Source organism: Oncorhynchus kisutch, linkage group LG11 (genome assembly GCF_002021735.2).
Source record: "Oncorhynchus kisutch isolate 150728-3 linkage group LG11, Okis_V2, whole genome shotgun sequence".
NCBI classification, from domain to species: domain Eukaryota; kingdom Metazoa; phylum Chordata; class Actinopteri; order Salmoniformes; family Salmonidae; genus Oncorhynchus; species Oncorhynchus kisutch.
The window spans coordinates 1,901,636-1,922,901 of record NC_034184.2 but is presented as its reverse complement, the minus strand read 5'-3'; the positions used below and the strand labels follow the sequence as shown (position 1 = coordinate 1,922,901).

The 21,266-nt window shown below is 42.5% G+C and overlaps 1 protein-coding gene across 12 annotated transcripts in view; it reads right to left on the bottom strand.

Annotated features, from left to right (window-relative positions):
• The window catches only part of LOC109888042 (neurexin-1a), a 790,431-nt gene that overhangs the window by 169,474 nt on the left and 599,691 nt on the right, over window positions 1-21,266 (bottom strand). For all 12 annotated transcript variants that reach the window (XM_031835175.1, XM_031835176.1, XM_031835180.1 and 9 more), the window contains one exon: window positions 3,636-3,807. In XM_031835175.1, the coding sequence (XP_031691035.1) occupies window positions 3,636-3,807 (172 nt within the window). The remainder of the gene's footprint in view (window positions 1-3,635; window positions 3,808-21,266) is intronic.

Below are 21,266 nucleotides of genomic sequence, written 5' to 3'. Positions count from 1 at the left end.
AGAATACAGTGAAACTGTTTGCTGTTGCAGGCAAACATAGATTTTCATTGAGTCTCCCTACATAATATTTGTCCAGAGGATAGACAATAATATTTACAGAAAGGACATCACAGGAAGTGACATGCCAGTTCCAATATTCCAACCGTTATGTCAATTAATGGGATTAACCATACTGTATCCCTTGAAATAATTGTAATTTGTTTAGAGTAGACAATTTTGCAAAACAATCTCCAAAGAAACTGGCATACTTGCAGCAACAGAGATATGGCATGGCCAGCCCTTTTAATTCTGGCATATGCGGCCATCTGTGGTGCCATTTTAAATCCTGCACATTTTGACGTATGTTAGCTGTCAGTCAAACTGCGCACAACTTAAACTGAAGCTAACCTTGACGGTTGAAATTTTGGCATTAGTGTTAAATTGATTCATTCTGAGATTTAGGCATTAGGGTTAAGATTAGGCATTTATTCCGAGTGGTTAAGGTTTGCGATAAGGTTAAAATAGAAAAACAAACATTTCAAAACAAAACTAGCACTGGGATTGAACCCACAATCTTCTGAGCTGTAGCTCGCGGTTTAAACTAGATGCTAATAGATGCTTGCGTTGCCCCTAGTGGACAGTAGGACATTGCCTTGGAAATAAAATGCCACCCCATGCCATAATTTCACCATTTAAAATATGGCTAAATACTTCATAATCCACTAGAATTTGGCCATTTCAATTTGCTGTCTTAACTTACTTCAGTGAAAGCTATGGGTGTTCCTGGGTAACAGAACACATTCACTTCCTGGTTAGAGTAGCCTATATGTGGGAACATGACAAATGCTGTAACATATAACAAGACATTAAATAATTCATCTGACTTGGATCCTCTGCGCTGACTTTGAAAAACTTTAGTCTGAAGTTGTACTCATTTCAGGACATTATATTGAACATGTCAAGTCAGAATTAAGAGAGAAAATAAACAGGTCTGTCTTAGGAGTTTTGGAAATGGGGAAATGCCAATAATGTTTGTGTTTAATACGTTAATAGTCTGTGTGATCTTACATGTAATTGACCTAAAGAAACCATTTAGATTGGAAACAAGCTGTAGATACACTTGTCTTTAATCAAATCCAAATAGTAACTGTTTTACATGTTATTCTATTGCACGTTTGATAATGAAGGCCATTCCAATACAGCAGCTAAGAAATAAAACTGAAAATTATATCTGAAAGTGAATGTTTAGCTGACAAGTATTTTAATTAGAATTCACTGATATGAAGTCTTAACGATTGTGTCCTTACTTACATAATAACATTGACATAATTGCCTTCTAGACGTTTTGTTATACCACTGAAACAAATGGTAACAAATTAATTAAAGTAAAATAATATATTTTAGGTAACAAATGATCCTATTGCAGATTTAGACAGACAATGAATTCTGACTCAAAGACATTCAGGAGGAGTTGTTGCAATGTATTTTTTTTTCTTGATTCTTTGTCTTGTCTTGATTTCCTCCATTGAGCCAGTGAGTTTAATCTGCTGTTGAGAAATATCCTTGGTTAATTACTCCTCCCCTCACACCAAATGAAAACATGCAGCTCTGAATTCATTAGAGAGCTAACCAACCTTCAACTAAATTAATCTACTTCCTTTTAGACATCTCTCTGTGCAACGAGATATCTACTCTTTTTTGCCCCAAAATGGCTGTCTCAAGATGCAATTATCTGTTCAACTATACAAAAGATTTAGTGTATTGATATGTGTGTGTGTGTATGTAAGTGTGTTTGTTGTGTGTGTGTGTGTTTCTGTCTGTCTGTCTGTGTTTTTCTGCCCGTCTGTGTGCCTGTCCGTCTGTGTGTCAGTGAGTCTCTCTCCTGCACAGCTAAGATCCTATAGCAACCGTAGATCCTCTAAAAACTATACAGCCATCAGGCTATTAACCCTGCGGTGAATGCTTTGTTCCTCCATGTTTTCTGCACGTCACAAGACATTCATTTCCCCTGTCTACCTGAGGCGAAGAGTGACGAGCGAATCTGTCCTCAGCCATAAAAGCCCTCTTTAGTTTTGGTGAATGCACTGGGCCGCCTGAAAAGGTCAACAAACATTAGAGGAGGAGGAGAGGAGGGCGGACAGGTTGAAATCACCTCTGGTTTGTCCTCATGCCAAGATTGTTGAGTTAAACTCAGGCGATCCTGATCCTATGAGCTAGGCCCCTCCCCTATGCACCAGGATCCTCACATACCAGGCAGGGTCCACCCATATGAGCAAGGCCCCTTTCGCAATTACTCCCCTTGTTTTAGGCCCCTCTCCTATAAACTAGTCCCCTCCTCCAAAGGCTCTTTTCCTGAGAACTGTCATGAGAGAGCGTGGGTAATATGTTCATATTCTATCTTATACATCTTATACTGTGCCATAAGAATACAGTGAAACTGTTTGCTGTTGCAGGCAAACATAGATTTTCATTGAGTCTCCCTACATAATATTTGTCCAGAGGATAGACAATAATATTTACAGAAAGGACATCACAGGAAGTGACATGCCAGTTCCAATATTCCAACCGTTATGTCAATTAATGGGATTAACCATACTGTATCCCTTGAAATAATTGTAATTTGTTTAGAGTAGACAATTTTGCAAAACAATCTCCAAAGAAACTGGCATACTTGCAGCAACAGAGATATGGCATGGCCAGCCCTTTTAATTCTGGCATATGCGGCCATCTGTGGTGCCATTTTAAATCCTGCACATTTTGACGTATGTTAGCTGTCAGTCAAACTGCGCACAACTTAAACTGAAGCTAACCTTGACGGTTGAAATTTTGGCATTAGTGTTAAATTGATTCATTCTGAGATTTAGGCATTAGGGTTAAGATTAGGCATTTATTCCGAGTGGTTAAGGTTTGCGATAAGGTTAAAATAGAAAAACAAACATTTCAAAACAAAACTAGCACTGGGATTGAACCCACAATCTTCTGAGCTGTAGCTCGCGGTTTAAACTAGATGCTAATAGATGCTTGCGTTGCCCCTAGTGGACAGTAGGACATTGCCTTGGAAATAAAATGCCACCCCATGCCATAATTTCACCATTTAAAATATGGCTAAATACTTCATAATCCACTAGAATTTGGCCATTTCAATTTGCTGTCTTAACTTACTTCAGTGAAAGCTATGGGTGTTCCTGGGTAACAGAACACATTCACTTCCTGGTTAGAGTAGCCTATATGTGGGAACATGACAAATGCTGTAACATATAACAAGACATTAAATAATTCATCTGACTTGGATCCTCTGTAGCCTTTGTCAAAGCCTTTTAGTAGTTCAAATGTTATGAATTCAATACACCCAAGTGTTGATATTTAAAGCCTTCTCAACACAATAGTCATCGTTCTGCTGACATGTTGACATTTCAAAGGTTACTGTATAAAAAACGGACAGTATTATTATGAGAAATAAGCACAGTATATATAAATGACAAACCAACCAAAAACATGTCATACACCATTTCTAAATAGCCCAAAATTTATTAAATCTTCTCCTGACAACAGTTAGGATACGCTTCTTGGTCATTTCAAGTACAGGTACATTCAAAGTGTGGTAGAGAGCACTGTGAGCAGAGAGGATGCTGGGAAGGTAATAAGGCGTGTCTTACCTGTGGGATAGCGCTCTATGACAGGTAGGTCATCCACCTGTAGTGTGGCGTTACCGCCACTCCGCGTAAACTTCACTATATGGTACTTTCCATCATTTACAAACTTTGCTGTCTCCTCGATATTTATGTCGTCCGTTCCAACATTAAATATAACTGCAATGTTTCCTTTTTCCTGTTGACACAAAAAAGAAAGAGAAAATAAGGTTTTAAAGATGAGAAGGAAATGTATCATGATGAGAAGGAAGTGTGTCTTGATGAGAAGGAAATGTATCTTGATGAGAAGGAAGTATGTCTTGATGAGAAGGAAATGTATCTTGATGAGAAGGAAGTGTGTCTTGATGAGAAGGAAATGTATCTTGATGAGAAGGAAGTGAATCTTGATGAGAAGGAAGTGAATCTTGATGAGAAGGAAGTGTATCTTGATGAGAAGGAAGTGTATCTTGATGAGAAGGAAGTGTATCTTGATGAGAAGGAAGTGTATTTTGTATATTCCAAAGCAGATGTTTGGTTGTTTTATAAAGAACAGCAAAGTGTAAGAGTCATTGTGTTTATGTAGTGATGAAGAAGATGATGATGGTAATGATGATGATGATGACAACGATGATGATGCTGGTGATGGTGATGATGTTGGTGATGATGGAGATGATGATGATGCTGGTGATGATGGTGATGATAATGATGATGATTATGATGATGGTGGTGAGGATGATGTTGATGATAATGACGACGATGATGATAACCACATCTATGCCTTGCCACTGAACTGTAGATACCATCTGATTATGTTTACACAATGAAAGGAAATAGTGAGCTATTCAAATCGGAGAAATAATACTCAGTATAATGCTGTCTGAATCGATTTCCTTGTCAATATAAATATAGTTATCAATTCTAATCAAGTGTTACAACAATGTCCACAATCAATATTTATTTCTGTTTAGCCACTGATATCTGGATTTAACAAAACAATAAAAACATGAGAAGGCTACATATTGCTTAGGTAATGCAAATAACTCAGGGGGCTGAGCAATGTTTTTTACTGATTGCCTTTGTTAAAAGACTACCTTGTCCATGGTGTGTGTCCTCTTAATAAACCAACTTGGTTATTTCCTGACACTTTTCTCCCTATTATTTTTATATCAGCATGACTATTTTGACTTCCGGGTAATTAGAGAGACCATCTGTATATTGCTGTGTGCCCCAAAGCACAGTTTAAAACTTAAACTACTCATCAGTTTAACCATTGGTGATTTAAAGTCCAATCAGAAGGTGGGAATATATTTTTTGTCAGAATGTATATGGCATTCAGATCTGATTGATACGGATTGGTTCAGTGTTTTGCATCAAACAAGAATAAACCAAATGGAATCAAATAATACCAAAAATATGTTCAATACTGTGTGTCTGTTCCGTCATTGTCACACCATCTCTGCCCCCGACACAGGTCAGGCATGTGTTGTAATGAGCTCTAGTCATATCATTGAAGAGTCTTCAGTCAGTACACAGGAGTGCTTTATGTGGTGTGTTGGCTCAGGCAAGCTTCTCTTCTACTCTCTCTCTCTCTCTCTCAATTTGAGGGCTATTTGGCAATGCAAACATATGCTAACATTGCCAAAGCAAGTGAAGTAGATAATACACAAAAGTGAAATAAACAATACTAATTCACAGTAAACATTACACTCACAAAAGTTCCAAAATAATAAGGACATTTCAAATGCCATTTTATGTGCAATTAGTTAAAGTACAAAAGGGGAAATAAATACACTAGCTTGCAAAAGTATTCACCCACCTTGGCATTTTTCCTATTTTGTTGCCTTACAAACTGAAATTAAAAATGGATTTTTGAGGGGTTTGTATAATTTGATTTACACAACATGCCTACCACTTTGAAGATGCAAAATATTAGTTTTTTGTGAAACAAACAAGAAATAAGACAAATAAAAACAGAAAACCTGAGCGTGCATAACTATTCAACCCCCCCCCCCCCAAAGTCAATACTTTGTAGAGCCACCTTTAGAAGAAATTACAGCTGCATTTATTTTGGGGTATGTCTCTATTAGCTTGGCAGATCTAGCCACTGGGATTTTTACCCGTTATTCAAGGCAAAACTGCTCCAGCTCTTTCAAGTTGGATAGGTTCCGGTGGTGTACAGCAAACTTCAAGTCATACCACAGATTCTCAATTGGATTTAGGTCTGGGATTTGACTAAGCCATTCCAAGACATTTAAATGTTTTCCCTTAAACCACTCCAGTGTTGCTTTAGCAGTATGCTTAGGGTCATTGTCCTGCTGGAAGGTGAACCTCCATCTCAGTCTCAAATCTTTGGAAGACAAACAGATTTCCCTCAATTTCCCTGTATTTAACTCCATCCATCATTCGTTCAATTCTGACCAGTTTCCCAGTCCCTGCCGATGAAAAAATTCCCCACAGCATGATGCTGCCACCACCATGCTTCACTGTGGTGTTCTCGGAGTGATTAGAGGTGATGGGTTTGCGCGAGACAGTGTTTTTCCTTGATGGCCAAAAAGCAACATTTTAGTCTCATCTGACCAGAGTACCTTCTTCCATATGTTTGGGGAGTCTCCCGCATGCCTTTTGGCAAACACAAAATTTGTTTGTTTATTTATTTCTTTAACCTCTCTAGGGTAGGGGGCAGCATTTGGAATTTTGGATGCCCAAATTCAACGGCCTGCTACCCGGGCCCAGAAGATATGATATGCATATAACTGGTAGATTTGGATAGAAAACACTCTAAAGTTTCCGAAACTGTTAAAATAGTGTCTACGAGTATAACAGAACTGATTTAGCAGGCGAAAACCTGAGATCCATTCAGGAAGTCGTTTTTTTTTTTTTGTTGTTTTCTATTCAATGCCATTACAGTATCCATTGACTTTGCAGTTCCTATGCCTTCCACTAGATGTCAACAGTCTTTAAAATCATTTCAGGCTTGTATTCTTATAAATGAGGGAGTAAGACCAGTCTGAACGAGTGGACCCTAACGTGTTGCAGAGCTTTTTCAGGTGCATGTGCATTTCTTGATTACCTTTTATATTTTGACGACGTTATTGCAGGTTGAAATATTATAGATCATTTAGGCTAAAAAACAACCTGAGGATTGAATATAAACATCATTTGACATGTTTCTATGAACTTTCCGTATTTTTTTTGACTGAGTTTGAGCCTGTGGATTACTGAAGAAAACGCGCTAACAAAACAGAGGTTTTTGGATATAAAGAGACTTCATCGAACAAAAGGAACATTTATTGAGTAATTGAATGTCTTCTGATTGCCACCATGTGAAGATCATCAAAGGTAAGGGATTCATTTTATCCCTATTTCTGAGTTTTGTAACGCTTCTGCTTGGCTGGTTACTGTTTAATAATTTTTTAATAATGGATTTAATGGTGCTCAGTTGGATGTTCAACATTTCTGATATGTTTACAACCCAACCCTGATCTGTACTCCTCCACAACGTTGTCCCTGATCTGTTTGCAGAGCTCCTTGGTCTTTATAGTGCCATTTGCTTGGTGGTGCCCCTTGCTTAGTGATATTGCAGATTCTGGGGCCTTTCAGAACAACTGTATATATACTGAGATCATGTGATAGATCATGTGACACTTAGATTGCACACAGGTGGACTTTATTTAACTAATTATGTGACTTCTGAAGGTAATTGGTTGCACCAGATCTTATTTAGGGGCTTCATAGCAGAGGGGGTGAGAACATATGCACGCACCACTTTTAATTTTGTAGAATTTCTTCATTTCACTTCACCATTACATGAAATCCAAATATATTTAAATTACAGGTTGTAATGAAACCAAATTGGAAAAATGCCACGGGTGTGAACACTTTTGCAAGGCACTGTAAACATAAAAATGGGTTGTATTTGTAATGGTGTTTGTTCTTCACTGGTTGCCCTTTTCATGCTGCTGTGATTGTACACTATGGTATTTCACCCAGTAGATATGGGAGTTTATCAAAATTGGGTTTGTTTTCCAAATCTTTGTGGATCCGTGTAATCTGAGGGAAATATGTGTCTCTAATATGATCATACATTTCCTTCTCTCTCTCTCTACCCACTCTCTCTCTATTACTCAATTTGCCTCTCTCTTTCTGAGCAGCTATGAATGGAGCAGCTGGTTGGGGGCTCAACACTACAGCACAGTACAGCAGTACACTGCATGAGATTATCCAGTCAGCATAATCTCTCACTCACTCACTCTCTCACTCTTTCACCCACCTCTCTATCTCCCTCTTTTTCTCTGCTCAATCACTCTAACACTGAGTAAGCAGTGAGCACATCCCACAGCCAAAAGCTACTTCTAGCTTCCCCAGTTAGAAACACTTGTAGTGTGTCACACCAGATTACGGAAACTAGGATGTTCCTCTGGTTTATAAATGTCATTTCAAAGGAAGCCAAAATGTAACACAAGATTGTATCAACTGATACCATTACAGCTAGAGTAAGTAATTCATTCCCTTACTCCCTCTTCACTCCCTCTCTCCCGCTACACCCACATCTCTCTACACTTACATTCCCTCACCCCCTTACACTCCCAAACTCTCCCCTACAGTCCTTCACACCCCCTACACTCCCCCACTCTCCCCATACTCTCTCACGCTTCCCTATACTATCTCACTCTCCCCTACAGTCCTTCACTCCCCCTACACTCCCCCACTCTCCCCATACTCTCTCACGCTTCCCTATACTATCTCACTCTCCCCTACAGTCCTTCACTCCCCCTACACTCCCCCACTCTCCCCATACTCTCTCACGCTTCCCTATACTATCTCACTCTCCCCTACAGTCCTTCACTCCCCCACTCTCCCCATACTCTCTCACGCTTCCCTATACTATCTCACTCTCCCCTACAGTCCTTCACTCCCCCTACACTCCCCCACTCTCCCCATACTCTCTCACGCTTCCCTATACTATCTCAGTCTCTCCTACACTCCTTCACTCCCCCTACACTCCCTCACTCTCCCCTGTACCCTCTACACTCCCTCACTCTCTCCTACACTCCCTCACTCTCTCCTACACTCCCTCACTCCCTCACTGCCCCTACACTCCCTCACTCCCCCCCTACAGTGGTTATTTTGAAACAGACAAGAAAGTAAACAGTAAATATGTTGATAATAAATCCAACTTTAAAGCTGGGAATCTGTTTAGTGGTTATTGATATTTATCCTATGCTATATACTAAAACAAGTGGCGGGGACACTGTGTTGTCATTTTATAAATCTCAGAATGTAAAGTGAAAGAAAGTGTAAAGAACATGATGTGAAATCTGACCCTCGTTCATGTGTGGAGAAGAGGATAAATTATCCTGCAACAGGGTGATCAAATTAAGATTTTACAAATGTAATGCTCCTCTCAAGGACTCCTCCATAGCATCTTACTGCAGTAAGATTCGGAAAGTATTCCAACCACTCCCCTTTTTACACATTTTGATATGTTACAGCCTTATTCTAAAATTGATTAAATAAATGTTGTTCTTCATAAATCTACACACAATAACCCATAATTATGAAGCGAAAACCGGCTCAAATTTTCTGGGGTAAAATTATTACAAATAAAAAACAGAAATACCTTATTTACAGACCATTTGCTATGAGCCTCGATATTGAGCTCAGACGCATCCTGTTTCCATTGATCATCCTTGAGATCTTTCTACAACTTGATTGAAATACACCTGTGGTAAATTAAATTGATTGGTCCCACAGTTGAGTGCATGTCAGAGCAAACACCAAGCAGTTCAGTTTAAGGAATTGTTAGTAGAGCTCCGATACAGGATTCTGTCGAGGCACAGATCTGGGGAAAGGGACAAAAACATGTCTGCATCATTGACGTTCCCCTAGAACACAATGGCCTCTGTCACTGTTAAATTGAAGAAGTTGGGAACCACCAAGACTCTTCCTAGAGCTGGCCACCCGGCCAAACTGAGCAATCGGGGAGAAGGGCCTTGGTCAAGGAGGTGACCAAGAACCCTATGGTCATTCTGATAGATCTCGAGAGTTCCTCTGTGGAGATGGGAGAACCTTCCAGAAGGACAACCATCTCTGCAGCACTCCACCAGTAAGGCCTTTATGGTATAGTGGCCAAACGGAAGCCACTCCTCAGTAAAAGGCACATGACAGCCTGCTTGGAGTTTCCAAAAGGCACCTACATGACTCTCAGACCATCACAAACAAGATTATGTGGTCTGATGAAACTACAATGTAACGCTTTGGCCTGAATGCCAAGCATCACGTCTGGAAGAAACCTGGCACCATCCCTACATTGAAGCATGGTGGTGGCAGCATCATGCTGTGGGGATGTTTTTCAGCGGCAGTGACTGAGTGACTAGTTAAGATCAAGGGAAAAATGAACGGAGCAAAGTACAGAGATCCAAGATCCTTGATGGAAACCTGCTCCAGAGCGCTCAGGACCTCAGACAGGGGCGAAGGTTAACCTTCCAACAGAACAACGCCCCTAAGCACACAGTCAAGACAACACAGGAGTGGCTTCAGGACAAGTCTATGAATATCCTTGAGTGGTCCAGGCAGAGCCCAGACTTTAACCCAATCGAACATCTCTGGAGAGACCTGACAATAGCTCTATGGTGATGCTCCCCATCCAACCTGAAAGAGCTTGAGAGGATCTGTAGAGAAAACAGGTGTGCCAAGCTTATAGTGTCACACCCAAGAAAACTCAAAGCTGCAATCACTGCCTAAGGTGCTTCAACAAAGTCCTGAATAAAGGGTCTGAATACTTATGTAAACATAATATTTCAGTTTTTAAATTGCAATACCTTTGCCAACATAAAAAAAAAGGTTTGTTTAGTCATTATGGCGTATTGGGTGTAGATTGAGGAGGATTTTTGTTTTTTAATCCATTTTAGAATAAGGCTATAAATTAACAAAACGTGGAAAAAAATCAAGTGGTCTGAATACTTTCTGAATACATTGTAGCTATATACACTAAATATACTATATACACTAAATATACTATATACACTAAATAACTTTGTCTCCCAATACAGCAAAAAAAAAACAGGGTTAGTGGAAGAGATTAAAGCAATTATAGTGATGCTTTTATTAGTATTCCTTCAATAGCCATTTAATGCTCCCCAATGTCTCTTTAAATAAATCCCTGCATCTAGTCACAAATTGCCTTTTCAATTTTCTAAAGCAAAATCATTTGAGAGGGGGGAGGGGGCAGGGAATGAGAGGTGGGGGTAGACAGAGGGTAGAGGCAGAAAGAAAGAAAGATAATAGATGTATTATTGCTCTTTTCACATTTGTTTGTTATCTATTTCACTTGCTTTGACATTGTAAGCATATGTTTCCCATGCCGATAAATTGCGAAAGAGAGAGGAACTCAAACACATGTTTGTCTCTCTCTCTCTAGCTCTCTCTCTGTGTCTTTCTCTCTCTCTTTCTCTCGCTCTGTCAGTATAACTTCAGAAATCTAGTTTAAAAGGCTTTAACTAGGTGGTAGCTAGGGGTAGCTAAGGCTTTAACTGGGTGGTAGCTAGGTGTAACTAGGGCTCTAACTGGGTGGTAGCTAAGGGTAGCTAGATATATTACAGTCAGTACTGAAGTCTAGTTGAAAGGCTCTAACTCGGTGGTAGCTAAGGGCATAGTAGCTAGGGGTACAGTAGCTAGGGGTAAAGTAGCTAAGGGCACAGTAGCTAGTGAAACAGTAGCTAGGGGTACAGTAGCTAGGTATATTCCAGTCAGTTGTGAAGTCTGGTTGAAAGACCCTAACTGGTTGGTAGCTAGGGCAACAGTAGCTAGGGAAACAGTAGCTAGGGGTAAAGTAGCTAGGTATGTTACAGTCAGTAGGTGAGACAGCCAGCTGTATTACCACAGAGATTGATAGAGTCCCATCTTACATACAACCAGCCCTATTTACACCCTCACAAAAAGCACCCTATACCATACATAGTACACTACTTTTGACCAGGGAAAAGGGTTGGATACGGAACTGGGTGGAATACGGAAGAGGGTGCCATTCGGGAAACATTCCCAGTCCATTTACCCCCTTCCAGCCCTCTTGCTGTACATACACACATACTATACCCCTCTACCAGCTCCAGCCCTCCTATACCCCCCCCCTCCAAATGTCCCAGCCCTCCTCTCCAGCCCTCCTCTACCCCCACCAGTTCCAGCCCTCCACTACCCCACCAGTTCAAGCCCTCCACTACCCCACCAGTTCAAGCCCTGCTCTACCCGCATCAGCTCCAGCCCTCCTCTACCCCCACCAGGTCCAGCCCTCCTCTCCAGCCCTCCTCTACCCCCACCAGGTCCAGCCCTCCTCTCCAGCTCTCCTCTACCCCTCCACCAGCTCCAGCCCTTCTCTACCCCTCCACCAGCTCTAGCCCTCCTCTCTAGCCCTCCTCTCCAGCTCTCCTCTACCCCTCCACAAGTTCAAGCCCTCCTCTACCCCTCCACCAGCTCCAGCCCTCCACTACCCCACCAGTTCAAGCCCTGCTCTACCCGCATCAGCTCCAGCCCTCCTCTCCAGCCCTACTCTACTCCACCACTGCGACCTGTATGCTCTAGACGGCTGGCAATCGCTACATATTCGTCGTCAGACCCACTGGCTCCAGGTCATCTACAAGTCCATGCTAGGTAAAGCTCCGCCTTAACTCAGTTCACTGGTCACGATGGCAACACCCACCCGTAGCACGCGCTCCAGCAGGTGTATCTCACTGATCATCCCTAAAGCCAACACCTCATTTGGCTGCCTTTCGTTCCAGTTCTCTGCTGCCTGTGACTGGAACGAATTGCAAAAATCTCTGAAGTTGGAGACTTTTATCTCCCTCACCAACTTCAAACATCTGCTATCTGAGCAGCTAACCGATCGCTGCAGCTGTACATAGTCTATCGGTAAATAACCCACCCAATTTACCTACCTCATCCCCATACTGTTTATATTTATTTACTTTTCTGCTCTTTTGCACACCAGTATCTCTACCTGTACATGACCATCTGATCATTTATCACTCCAGTGTTAATCTGCAAAATTGTAATTATCCGCCTACCTCCTCATGCCTTTTGCACACAATGTATATAGACTCTCTTTTTTTCTACTGTGTTATTGACTTGTTAATTGTTTACTCCATGTGTAACTCTTTGTTGTCTGTTCACACTGCTATGCTTTATCTTGGCCAGGTCGCAGTTGCAAATGAGAACTTGTTCTCAACTAGCCTACCTGGTTAAATAAAGGTGAAATAAAAAAATAAAAAAGATCCAGCCATCCTCTACCCCTACACCAGATCCAGCCCTCCTCTACCCCCCCCCCCCCCCACCAGATCCAGCCATCCTCTACCCCTACACCAGATCCAGCCCTTCTCCACCCCCCACCAGTTCCAGCCCTTCTCCACCCCCCAACAGTTCCAGCCCTCCTCCACCCCCAACAGTTCCAGCCCTCCTCCACCCCCAACAGTTCCAGCCCTCCTCCACCCCCAACAGTTCCAGCCCTCCTCCACCCCCAACAGTTCCAGCCCTCCTCCACCCCCAACAGTTCCAGCCCTCCTCCACCCCCAACAGTTCCAGCCCTCCTCCACCCCCACCAGCTCCAGCCCTCCTCCACCCCCCACCAGTTACCGCCCTCCTCTACCCTTTCACCAGCTCCAGCCCTTCTCTACCCCTTTACCAGTTCCAGCCCTCCTCCACCCCCCACCAGATCCAGCCCTCCTCCACCCCCACCAGATCCAGCCCTCCTCCACCCCCACCAGTTCCAGCCCTCCTCCACCCCCCACCAGCTCCAGCCCTCCTCCACCCCCACCAGCTCCAGCCCTCCTCTACCCCTTCACCAGCTCCAGCCCTCCTCTACCCCTTCACCAGTTCCAGCCCTCCTCTACCCCTTCACCAGTTCCAGCCCTCCTCTACCCCTTCACCAGCTCCAGCCCTCCTCTACCCCTTCACCAGCTCCAGCCCTCCTCTACCCCTTCACCAGCTCCAGCCCTCCTCTACCCCTTCACCAGCTCCAGCCCTCCTCTACCCCAACAGCTCCAATCAATCAAATTTATTTTTAAAGCCCTTCTTACATCAGCTGAGGTCACAAAGTTCGGTACAGAAACCTATCCGAAACCCCCAAACATCAAGCAATGCAGGTGTTGAAGCTCCTCTCCAGCCCTCCTCTACCACCCACCAGCTCTATAGCCCTCCTCTAACCCCACCAAATCCAGCACTCCTCTACCCCCACCAGCTTCAGGCCTCCTCTAACCCCACCAGTTCCAGCTCTCCTCTACCCCACCAGTTCCAGCTCTCCTCTACCCCCACCAGCTTCAGCCCTCCTATACCCCACCAGTTCCAGCCCTCCTCTACCCCCACCAGCTTCAGCCCTCCTATACCCCACCAGTTCTAGCCCTCCTCTACCCCCACCAGCTTCAGCCCTCTACCCCACCAGTTCCAGCCCTCCTCTACCCCACCAGTTCCAGCTCTCCAAAACCAGGCCTCCTCTACCCCCCCCCACACCAACTCCACTCCTCATCTACCCCCACCAGCTTCAGCCCTCCTCTACCCCACCAGCTTCAGCCCTCCTCTACCCCACCAGTTCCAGCTCTCCTCTACCCCACCAGCTTCAGCCCTCCTCTACCCCACCAGCTTCAGCCCTCCTCTACCCCACCAGCTTCAGCCCTCCTCTACCCCACCAGTTCCAGCCCTCCTCTACCCCACCAGTTCCAGCTCTCCTCTACCCCACCAGTTCCAGCTCTCCTCTACCAAACCAGTTCCAGTTCTCCTCTACCAAACCAGTTCCAGTTCTCCTCTACCAAACCAGTTCCAGCTCTCCTCTACCCCACCAGTTCCAGCTCTCTTCTACCCCACCAGTTCCAGCCCTCCTCTTCCCCCACCAGTTCCAGCCCTCCTCTTCCCCCACCAGTTCCAGCCCTCCTCTACCCCCACCAGCTCCAGCTCTCCTCTACCCCACCAGTTCCAGCTCTCCTCTACCCCACCAGTTCCAGCTCTCCTCTACCCCACCAGTTCCAGCTCTCCTCTACCCCACCAGTTCCAGCTCTCCTCTACCCCACCAGTTCCAGCTCTCCTCTACCCCACCAGTTCCAGCTCTCCTCTACCCCACCAGTTCCAGCTCTCCTCTACCCCACCAGTTCCAGCTCTCCTCTACCCCACCAGTTCCAGCTCTCCTCTACCCCACCAGTTCCAGCTCTCCTCTACCCCACCAGTTCCAGCTCTCCTCTACCCCACCAGTTCCAGCTCTCCTCTACCAAACCAGTTCCAGCTCTCCAGAACCCAGCTCTCCTCTACGCCATTCCCCAGGAGAGAGAGCTCAGACCTGGGTAGGTGCTGCTCCCTACTGGGTAGCACCACTGGACAAATGTAAACATAACTGCACTACTGCAGCACCCCAAGATCCAACCACACCCATTGTGTATGTGTGTGTGTGTGTGTTTGTAACTGTACACCAAAATCCAACCAATCCCATCCTCTGTGTGTGTGTGTGATGTCGCTTCACCCTGTGATTCAACCCTACCCATCCAGACAGTGAGCACTATGCATGCTAGCATGATATATTGGGTTTAATTAACTGGTGAATGTATCCTACACTTCATCTCCTCTAATCTTGTCTCTGTCTTGTTTTGCTTCTCTTGTTCTTGTCATTCTTCTAATTCAGCTGGAGAGTATTGGTAAGGTTGTGTGTGTGTGTACTTGATTGCGTGCGTGATTGATTGATTGATTGATTGATTGATTGATTGCGTGAGACTGACACAGCAGTGCTCAATGCCTGGGGGAGATGTGACTAAAAAATATTCACCCCCAACCCCAACTAACTCCCCATATACACTCTGTTATCACTGCTACAATTGCCATGACCAGAACAGCTGTAATACTTTAGTGAGTTACTAATATTGCCATGACCAGAACAGCTGTAATACACCAGTGAGTTAATACTAATGCTACTACTGCCATGACCAGCACAGATGTAATACTGTAGTGAGTTACTACTACTGCCATGACTAGAACAGATGTAATACTGTAGTGAGTTACTACTACTACTGCCATGACCAGAACAGATGTAAAACTGTAGTGAGTTACTACTGCTACTACTGCCATGACTAGAACAGATGTAATACTGTAGTGAGTTACTAATACTGCCATGACCAGAACAGCTGTAATACACTAGTGAGTTAATACTACTGCTACTACTGCCATGACCAGCACAGATGTAATACTGTAGTGAGTTACTAATACTGCCATGACCAGAACAGCTGTAATACACCAGTGAGTTACTACTACTGCTACTACTGCCATGACCAGAACAGCTGTAATACTTTAGTGAGTTACTAATACTGCCATGACCAGAACAGCTGTAATACTTTAGTGAGTTACTAATACTGCCATGACCAGAACAGCTGTAATACTTTAGTGAGTTACTAATACTGCCATGACCAGAACAGCTGTAATACTTTAGTGAGTTACTAATACTGCCATGACCAGAACAGCTGTAATACTTTAGTGAGTTACTAATACTGCCATGACCAGAACAGCTGTAATACTTTAGTGAGTTACTAATACTGCCATGACCAGAACAGCTGTAATACACTAGTGAGTTAATACTACTGCTACTACTGCCATGACCAGCACAGATGTAATACTGTAGTGAGTTACTACTACTGCCATGACCAGCACAGATGTAATACTGTAGTGAGTTACTAATACTGCCATGACCAGAACAGCTGTAATACTTTAGTGAGTTACTAATACTGCCATGACTAGAACAGCTGTAATACTTTAGTGAGTTACTAATACTGCCATGACCAGAACAGCTGTAATACACTAGTGAGTTAATACTACTGCTACTACTGCCATGACCAGCACAGATGTAATACTGTAGTGAGTTACTACTACTGCCATGACCAGCACAGATGTAATACTGTAGTGAGTTACTAATACTGCCATGACCAATACAGATGTAAAACTGTTGTGAGTTACTACTACTACTGCTACTACTGCCATGACTAGAACAGATGTAATACTGTAGTGAATTACTACTACTGCCATGACTAGAACAGCTGTAATACTGTAGTGAGTTACTACTACTGCTACTAATGCCATGAATAGAACAGATGTAAAACTGTAGTGAGTTACTACTACTACTGCCATGACTAGAACAGCTGTAATACTGTAGTGAGTTACTACTACTACTGCTACTACTGCCATGACTAGAACAGATGTAAAACTGTAGTGAGTTACTACTACTGCCATGACTAGAACAGATGTAATACTGTAGTGAGTTACTACTACTGCTACTACTGCCATGACCAGAACAGCTGTAAAACAGTAGTGAGTTAGTAGTAGTCATGGCAGTAGTAGCAGTAGTAGTAGTAACTCACTACAGTTTTACAGCTGTTCTAGTCATGGCAGTAGTAGCAGTAGTAGAACAGATGTAATACTGTAGTGAGTTACTACTACTGCTACTACTGCCATGACTAGAACAGATGTAAAACTGCAGTGAGTTACTACTACTACTGCTACTATTGCCATGACTAGAACAGATGTAATACTGTAGTGAGTTACTACTACTGCCATGACTAGAACAGATGTAATACTGTAGTGAGTTACTACTACTGCTACTACTGCCATGACCAGAACAGCTGTAAAACTGTAGTGAGTTACTACTACTGCTACTACTGCCATGACTAGAACAGATGTAATACTGTAGTGAGTTACTACTACTGCCATGACTAGAACAGATGTAAGACTGCAGTGAGTTACTACTACTGCTACTACTGCCATGACCAGAACAGATGTAAGACTGCAGTGAGTTACTACTACTGCTACTACTGCCAGGACCAGAACAGATGTAATACTGCAGTGAGTTACTACTACTACTGCTACTACTGCCATGACTAGAACAGATGTAATACTGTAGTGAGTTACTACTACTGCCATGACTAGAACAAATGTAATACTGTAGTGAGTTACTACTACTACTGCTACTACTGCCATGACTAGAACAGATGTAATACTGTAGTGAGTTACTACTACTACTGCTACTACTTCCATGACTAGAACAGATGTAATACTGTAGTGAGTTACTACTACTACTGCTACTACTGCCATGACTAGAACAGATGTAATACTGTAGTGAGTTACTACTACTGCCATGACTAGAACAAATGTAATACTGTAGTGAGTTACTACTACTACTGCTACTACTTCCATGACTAGAACAGATGTAATACTGTAGTGAGTTACTACTACTACTGCTACTACTGCCATGACCAGAACATATGTAAAACTGTAGTGAGTTACTACTACTACTGCTACTATTGCCATGACTAGAACAGCTGTAAAACTGTAGTGAGTTACTACTACTACTACTGCTACCATGACCAGAACAGATGTAAAACTGTAGTGAGTTACTACTACTGCCATGCCCATAACAGATGTAAAACTGTAGTGAGTTACTACTACTGCTACTACTGCCATGACTAGAACAGATGTAAAACTGTAGTGAGTTACTACTACTACTGCTACTACTGCCATGACTAGACCAGCTGTAAAACTGTAGTGAGTTACTACTACTGCCATGCCCATAACAGATGTAAAACTGTAGTGAGTTACTACTACTGCTACTACTGCCATGACTAGAACAGCTGTAATACTGTAGTGAGTTACTACTACTGCTACTACTACTGCCATGACCAGAACAGATGTAAAACTGTAGTGAGTTACTACTACTGCTACTACTGCCATGACTCGAACAGCTGTAATACTGTAGTGAGTTACTACTACTGCTACTACTACTGCCATGACCAGAACAGATGTAAAACTGTAGTGAGTTACTACTACTGCCATGACCAGAACAGATATTTAACTGTAGTGAGTTACTACTACTGCCATGCCCATAACAGATGTAAAACTGTAGTGAGTTACTACTACTGCCATGCCCATAACAGATGTAAAACTGGAGTGAGTTACTACTACTGCCATGCCCATAACAGATGTAAAACTGTAGTGAGTTACTACTACTGCCATGACCAGCACAGATGTAATACTGTAGTGAGTTACTAATACTGCCATGACCAGAACAGCTGTAATACTTTAGTGAGTTACTAATACTGCCATGACTAGAACAGCTGTAATACTTTAGTGAGTTACTAATACTGCCATGACCAGAACAGCTGTAATACACTAGTGAGTTAATACTACTGCTACTACTGCCATGACCAGCACAGATGTAATACTGTAGTGAGTTACTACTACTGCCATGACCAGCACAGATGTAATACTGTAGTGAGTTACTAATACTGCCATGACCAATACAGATGTAAAACTGTTGTGAGTTACTACTACTACTGCTACTACTGCCATGACTAGAACAGATGTAATACTGTAGTGAATTACTACTACTGCCATGACTAGAACAGCTGTAATACTGTAGTGAGTTACTACTACTGCTACTAATGCCATGAATAGAACAGATGTAAAACTGTAGTGAGTTACTACTACTACTGCCATGACTAGAACAGCTGTAATACTGTAGTGAGTTACTACTACTACTGCTACTACTGCCATGACTAGAACAGATGTAAAACTGTAGTGAGTTACTACTACTGCCATGACTAGAACAGATGTAATACTGTAGTGAGTTACTACTACTGCTACTACTGCCATGACCAGAACAGCTGTAAAACAGTAGTGAGTTAGTAGTAGTCATGGCAGTAGTAGCAGTAGTAGTAGTAACTCACTACAGTTTTACAGCTGTTCTAGTCATGGCAGTAGTAGCAGTAGTAGAACAGATGTAATACTGTAGTGAGTTACTACTACTGCTACTACTGCCATGACTAGAACAGATGTAAAACTGCAGTGAGTTACTACTACTACTGCTACTATTGCCATGACTAGAACAGATGTAATACTGTAGTGAGTTACTACTACTGCCATGACTAGAACAGATGTAATACTGTAGTGAGTTACTACTACTGCTACTACTGCCATGACCAGAACAGCTGTAAAACTGTAGTGAGTTACTACTACTGCTACTACTGCCATGACTAGAACAGATGTAATACTGTAGTGAGTTACTACTACTGCCATGACTAGAACAGATGTAAGACTGCAGTGAGTTACTACTACTGCTACTACTGCCATGACCAGAACAGATGTAAGACTGCAGTGAGTTACTACTACTGCTACTACTGCCATGACCAGAACAGATGTAAGACTGCAGTTAGTTACTACTACTGCTACTACTGCCAGGACCAGAACAGATGTAATACTGCAGTGAGTTACTACTACTACTGCTACTACTGCCATGACTAGAACAGATGTAATACTGTAGTGAGTTACTACTACTGCCATGACTAGAACAAATGTAATACTGTAGTGAGTTACTACTACTACTGCTACTACTGCCATGACTAGAACAGATGTAATACTGTAGTGAGTTACTACTACTACTGCTACTACTTCCATGACTAGAACAGATGTAATACTGTAGTGAGTTACTACTACTACTGCTACTACTGCCATGACTAGAACAGATGTAATACTGTAGTGAGTTACTACTACTGCCATGACTAGAACAAATGTAATACTGTAGTGAGTTACTACTACTACTGCTACTACTTCCATGACTAGAACAGATGTAATACTGTAGTGAGTTACTACTACTACTGCCATGACCAGAACATATGTAAAACTGTAGTGAGTTACTACTACTACTGCTACTATTGCCATGACTAGAACAGCTGTAAAACTGTAGTGAGTTACTACTACTACTACTGCTACCATGACCAGAACAGATGTAAAACTGTAGTGAGTTACTACTACTGCCATGCCCATAACAGATGTAAAACTGTAGTGAGTTACTACTACTGCTACTACTGCCATGACTAGAACAGATGTAAAACTGTAGTGAGTTACTACTACTACTGCTACTACTGCCATGACTAGACCAGCTGTAAAACTGTAGTGAGTTACTACTACTGCCATGCCCATAACAGATGTAAAACTGTAGTGAGTTACTACTACTGCTACTACTGCCATGACTAGAACAGCTGTAATACTGTAGTGAGTTACTACTACTGCTACTACTACTGCCATGACCAGAACAGATGTAAAACTGTAGTGAGTTACTACTACTGCTACTACTGCCATGACTCGAACAGCTGTAATACTGTAGTGAGTTACTACTACTGCTACTACTACTGCCATGACCAGAACAGATGTAAAACTGTAGTTAGTTACTACTACTGCCATGACCAGAACAGATATTTAACTGTAGTGAGTTACTACTACTGCCATGCCCATAACAGATGTAAAACTGTAGTGAGTTACTACTACTGCTACTACTGCCATGACTAGAACAGCTGTAATACTGTAGTGAGTTACTACTACTGCTACTACTACTGCCATGACCAGAACAGATGTAAAACTGTAGTGAGTTACTACTACTGCTACTACTGCCATGACTCGAACAGCTGTAATACTGTAGTGAGTTACTACTACTGCTACTACTACTGCCATGACCAGAACAGATGTAAAACTGTAGTTAGTTACTACTACTGCCATGACCAGAACAGATATTTAACTGTAGTGAGTTACTACTACTGCCATGCCCATAACAGATGTAAAACTGTAGTGAGTTACTACTACTGCCATGCCCATAAC